At 43.9% G+C, this 6200-nt stretch overlaps 1 protein-coding gene across 1 annotated transcript; it reads right to left on the bottom strand.

The window, feature by feature from the left end:
* Window positions 1-203: 203 nt before the first annotated feature.
* Window positions 204-1394, bottom strand: LOC117903019 (endoribonuclease Dcr-1-like). Its single transcript, XM_034814757.1, has 3 exons — window positions 1206-1394; window positions 589-1036; window positions 204-529 (listed from the first exon to the last, which is right to left on the bottom strand). Exons 1-3 carry the CDS (start codon window positions 1392-1394, stop codon window positions 204-206), a joined length of 963 nt encoding a protein of 320 aa, XP_034670648.1.
* Window positions 1395-6200: the final 4806 nt, after the last annotated feature.

Below are 6200 nucleotides of genomic sequence, written 5' to 3'. Positions count from 1 at the left end.
CGTTTCGGGAAAGGTTTGCCCCTCTGGATGCTGCAAATATGTGCTCCAGATTGGCCACCAGGCTGCGTGTGTCCGTTGCCTGCGTCTCCAGCTGATCCACCACCTGGCACTTGGTCTCCAGTGCATGGGAGAGCTTGTTGAAGTCCGCATGCTCCACTTGATGGCGCATCTTGCGCAGTCCATCGGCTCGCCCATGGCCATGGCTATCCTCCGGCTTGAAGCAGCGCAGCGTCTGCAGCAGGCGTTTCACCTGGGACTGGAATACCGCTCAATGGTTCTGCCGTGGGTCGCCCGCTCCTTGTTGCTTCTGGAATGTGTGATCGCAGAGGGAGTGCAGCTGCACGAGGGCCGTGCTCACGAGGCAGTACAGCAGATAATGGCGTTCGTGGGGGCGTCTTCACCTTCAGCTTTTCGTTGCTCTGGTAGAAGTGATGAGCCGCTCGCTGCGTGCACCAGGGACCCATCTCATGCAGCACAACCAGCAGCGAGTCGATGACGTACAGCGGATCAAGCTTCGGATCGGGTATGTCTGCGTATTCAAATCAAGGCGTTTAGCTTGAGCTTCAGGCGTTACAGTCAGCCACTTACCTTTCAAATCCTCCATGAACTGATCCATGCCATAAATCTCGAACGGATCGTAGCGATGGTCCACCAGGAAGGACTTGTGCGTGTTCAGTATGTCGGCCAGCACCAGCGACAGCTCATCCATCTCGAACGGCGCACACTGCACGATGTATTCGTGAGGCTTTGAGCAGTAGCGCAGCACGGTGACAATGTCGCTGGCCGTCTCGATGCGACACAGAACATTCTGCTCGAGGGTGCCCAGCATGGCGCTGCTGCAGCTCACAGCCAGCGCTGTGCAGGGGACCGGCCAGGCCCAGTACTCGGGGTCTGTCCGCCGGCACAGCCGGCAATATGTGCCCTCGAATATGGGCAGTATACGCTGATAGACGGCGCTGTCATGGCAGTCCTCGAGCACAATCAGCTCGATGCTGCTCAGCGGCAGTTCGCGCGATTCCAGCAGGCAGAGGAGTCCCTCCGGGCGCAAAATGGACATGATAGTCCGTCCAGCAGTGGGCAAAGGGCACTTGCATGTCCGGTTGCTCCTGCCACACCTCGCAGGTCCGTCAGGTGTGTAAGCATCGTGTATATGGCCGCTGGCTCCTTTTGTCTTTTCCCACCTCGCAGCTGAGATAAACACTAACCTTGCCATGACGGCGACCGCGGCGGGACAGCTCCTGCAGCAGCTTCAGGGCAATGAATTCCTTGGAGCTCCTGTGGCCCAGGCAGATGATGGTGTTGCGCTCATAGGCGGCTGCCAGCAGCTCCACTTGGAAGTCACGCGGCGTGAACACCGTGGTGTGCAAATTGTTGTCGCACCAATGGAACGCCATAATGGGCGTGGGCCTGCACCAGGCCTCCTGTGATTCCTATATATGTATGTATGTAGTATGTATCTTCTGTGATTTCAAAACAGATCGAATGCTTAAAAGCTGCTGCCGGCTTGTTCTCGTGTTGATACCATCAATGTGACCGCGGATTTATCGATGTGCCATCCCGCATGACCCTTGCAAAAATACTTTCTCATTTGCAAAATATACCGCATATAATGCGAATCCTAAATCATTTCCATCTTGTTTGATATTCTTTTTTTTTTTTTTGGTATTTAATCGCTGACGCGATATTGGATGGTCGCACGACGATGAGTCCGCATTGACCAGGTACTTCCAGTTCGATGATGGGGCTGTCGATATTTTCTTGACTATCGATGGTTGTTAGTGAGACCGTGCATGGTGTTGCATTGGTAATTCTTATAATTTAAACAATATGATGCTTAGTTTAAAGTGTGGTCGTGTGTAAGAGCTTAACAAAATAAATAGTAGTGAAAATGAATTGATGTGTATGTGTTGGTGTAGGTGTGTAGGTCAACAGAAGGTTGCCTCAGAAAGTAGGAGCAACAGAAGGTTGCTCTCCTCAAGGTGACTTCCGTTGGCACCGAGTTAACCCGACCTGAATAAAATTCAGTGTGTTTCGATTCACAACTCCAAATTAGCCTCATTAATAAATTTGGCCAATTCTCTCAAAAAAGAGGCTCCTTTGTGAGCAATAACTCCTTAAGATCTTTAAAGCGATGAAAAATTTTATATTTTTTCCTGATAATAGCATGTCGTTGGCAGGAGAAGATTTCATGTTCCGCATTGTCGAGAACTTTGCAAACTTCGCAAATGTTGGTGTTTCTGGCTTTGATTTTGTGTAAAAAACGTTATCATAGGTTCGATTAATTAACAGTCTATTTATGACCTTTTATGTTTTTGCACTCCAGTCGAGAGCCCAGTGCCATGGTTTGACTGGAATTTCATTGTAGATTGACGCAAAATAAATTCCTTTTGTTTTGATATTTCCTTGTATTCATTGTTCCAATCCGTCTGAACTTTTATTTTAACTTTTCTTATTACTTCATCGAATGTTAGGGGTAAATTAAATAGTTTGCCTACATTAGTGGCTGATTTGGCTAGTATATCAGTCTTTTCATTGATGGCAATGTTCTTGTGACCGGTATCCAGTGCACAATAAAGTTGCTCGTGAAGGAATTGTCCATGTTGAGGTGGATTTCGTCTGTTAAGTATGAATTTGATTCATTTCTCTTCAGAGCCTTTAAGGCGCCTTGACTATCGCAGAGAATTACAGTTTTACTGTATCTTTTATATTAGATATCTTAACTGCCGTTAATATACCTACAAGCTCTGCAAAACACAGATGAGGAATTACTTTCAGTCCTAAACATATAGCTAAAGTTACTAGGGTAATCTAAGATACCTATACCTGTCTTATCACCATTGATGGATGCATCAGTGGAAAGAATGTTCCATCCACCTGACACCCATTCTTCCAAGCTTAGCTTGATATATCGCATTGCATTCTTCGTTTGAGATGTCAGTTTTTTTCCTGTCAAAGACTCCACAGACAAATTAAGGCTTTGGAACTGTGTTTGTAATTTTAGCTTCATTATAATTGTCGAAAAAGACTACTATATTCTTGGTACACAGCTGTGTAGGCAGTCTTTGCAGGGATTTAGTGACATCATTATACAAGGTCGGGTTTAGAGACTTTACTTTAAGTAGTTCTCTGACTGTGAGAATTTTAGCTCTGTGTTTGGGAGGTAAAATACCAGCCAGAGCAAAAATCAGATGCGTAGATGTTTTTGGAGGCACACCCACGCAACGGCGAAGGCAGTCCGTCTGTGCAGTGTTAAGAGACTTGCTGTTGCTAATGTTAAGGTTCGAAAACTAGTAATGGCATGTTCCTGCTGAGATCTGATGAAGGATTTGAAGATGTTGATGAAACCTTGGGTTTGAGTCCCGCTTTGATGGTAGTTACAGCATGCAACAAAAGCTCACTTTTTGTCTGATTTGTCCCTAATTTTTGCAATGTGCAATTTGTCTGACATGTTGGCACTAATGACCCTGCCTAGGAAGGTAATTGACTCCTTTTATTGGGAAAGTGATATTATTACATGTAACTGCAATATTATCACGTCTTCCCCTACTGCAAAACATAACTGAGGATTTGCTGGGGTTGAAATTGAGGCCTAGATCTTGACAGAGAAGGTGAAAGTCGTTGATCTTTAACTGTAAGTTTTTGCTAGCATCATTTATGTTTTTACCTGTTGAGATGATGACAAAGTCATCAGCAAATTGAATAATGGACGTATGTGAATCATTAATTTGATGCAGTCTTTTGGTGTATAGATTGAAAAGTAGAGGTGAGAGACAGGAGCCTTGCGGCAACCCACCATTGATTTCTTTAATGAAGTTACCCAGTTTTAGGAATCTAGACGAAAAGAAATTGACAATCCAGTGAGTATATTGCGTGGGAATGTGTTCATAATCCATTAGCATTTGTAGAGTTTGTAGATTAACGCAGTTATATGCATTATCGATGTCTACTACTACAATTGCAACGAATTTTCCCCTTTCTTCTCACAGGCCATGGTATTGATGAGATCATTTATGCACATGGCTGCTGATTTACCCTTTGGTAGGCATAAGATCGTCTGGGCATGGTGTTACGTTTTTCTAAGAACATGTCTATGCGACTCTTGATCATAAGATTAAGAGTTTTAGCCAATACCGAGATGAGTGAGATAGGTCGATAGTTTTGATAGATATGGAGATCCTTACCCTCTTTGGGATGGGAATGACTTTGATTGTACGCCATTGATCAGGGACTCTACATTCTGTAAATAACCTATTGTATTCTTGTAAAAGATTACTCCGTGCTGGGCTCCTGAGGGCTCTTATCATGTCATATGTGATTCTATCTATTCCTCCCGCAGTGTTTCTGCCCCTATTGAGAACAACAGACAGATCACTTAAGTTAAAGGGATCAATGTTGAGTGAAGCTGGCCTGACAGAGAAGGTATGAACTTTTGCCAACACAGACTTTTGGCTTTTAAGAAAGTCAAGGTGGGGCTGGGACCATTCCGCATTAAAGCTGGAATTAACGGGATCATTAAAGGACTTAATGTTCCCCAAGAAAAGCCAGGCTTTCCTTTGAGTTTGGCTTTGATTGGCATACATCGATCCTTGCGGGCGTAAGCGTTTCTTTTCGCAAGCATTACCGCCTTCTTCCATTCTATAATCTCGTTAACTGCTTTTATGTAGCTTGACAGACTTGGAACTCTTTGTGCCTGAATCTGTGCTTTTATTTATATTTAGAATACAACAGTTGCAGTTCTGGATTCCACCAAGTCTTGGGGCATCTATTGCTGCTCAAGGAGTAGGTGGAGGCCCCAATGTTGTTTGTGAAGCTTTCTGTGATGTTTGAAATGTCTCCTGATGGCATAGCACCTGTTAGCCTTCGAAGAAAGCCCATTCTTAGCAAGAAAGAACTTTGGGCTTCTCTTTGCACTCCGGAATTTCTATGGAAATAGGATGATGGTGGCCGCCTCCAACAAAAATTGAATTGCAGCTCCAGGTGACATTATCGGTGCAGTTTGAAAAGGTCAAATCCAACACAGAGCCACTTTGACTGTCGATGTGACGTCTAAAGGTGCACCTTCCATCGTTCAAACAATTATAACCGGAGTTACTCATGTAGTTCTCTAGGAATCTACCCCTGGCATTGTCACCACATTGTCACCAAAGCAAGTGTTTTGTTAAAAATAGCAAAATCACATTGAGTTTTTCAACCATTATGGTTTGAATAGCATCTTGAAAGGTGTTAGTCTTCATGGAGGGTTCAAAGTATACTGAGACAATGGTGATATTTTTATTAAGGCTGCATGTCTTGGCTATGATAACATCGTGCTCTGGAACTAAAGGTTTCCTTTTAAGCTTGATGCCTTTTTAACAGTAAATGGCTACACCTCCGTAGCCATCATCTCTATGTTATACCGCATGACCCTTGCAAAAATACATTCTCATTTGCAAAATATACCGCAAATAGTGCGAATCCTAAAACATTTCCATCTTTTTGATATTCAATTTAATATTACCAGCTTGTTAGGATTCTAAGATCTACAACTATAGTTTCATTCGATACATCAATCAATTCTCTACAAGATTGGCGATTTATAATGGCAGAATTTGATTGGATGTTTTCAAAACAAGGTTGAAACAAAAAGGTAAATAAAAGAACTGAGCATAAACGTAACGTAAGGGGAATGTTACGTGCTTTGACTACTTGTTGCATGTCCGACCGGTACACCCTATTTCCATTAATTAATGTTAAAATTAGGTTTTCCAAGCTGCTTTTAAACATTTTCTTTAATGACATTATGTTAGAATGACAAACATGCAAAAACTAAGTGATTTAGTATGTTTTTTGAAAAACGATTCTGGTTATCGATCGACTGCGACTACTTTCAAGACAACCCGCAAACATTTTATTGCGAATTTTAAACCTAAAATTGACAAAATGCGTCGCTTCACAGGCTCCTTCCGTGCGTCGGGCAGCAAAGCGGGGATACCAAGAAGTGGCGCCGCAAGAGGAACCGCCAGCTGATTGGCCCGGCGGCTACACCAACAACCATAGAATGGGCACTGCCAAGGGCTACGAGAGCGCGGGACCACGGGAGCTGAAACCTGGCGAAAATCCACTCAAGGAAGGCCGCATCTTCATGTGCTCTGGCGGAACTCAGACCACCAAGAAGCACAAAATTTGACTGGTAATGGCACCCCTGGTGATAGCCGAATCTA

This window comes from Drosophila subobscura, unplaced genomic scaffold, assembly GCF_008121235.1.
Source record: "Drosophila subobscura isolate 14011-0131.10 unplaced genomic scaffold, UCBerk_Dsub_1.0 Contig_21, whole genome shotgun sequence".
Classification (NCBI taxonomy): Eukaryota; Metazoa; Arthropoda; class Insecta; order Diptera; family Drosophilidae; genus Drosophila; species Drosophila subobscura.
The sequence above is the reverse complement of the archived record's forward strand: the minus strand, read 5'-3'. Positions and strand labels throughout refer to the sequence as shown.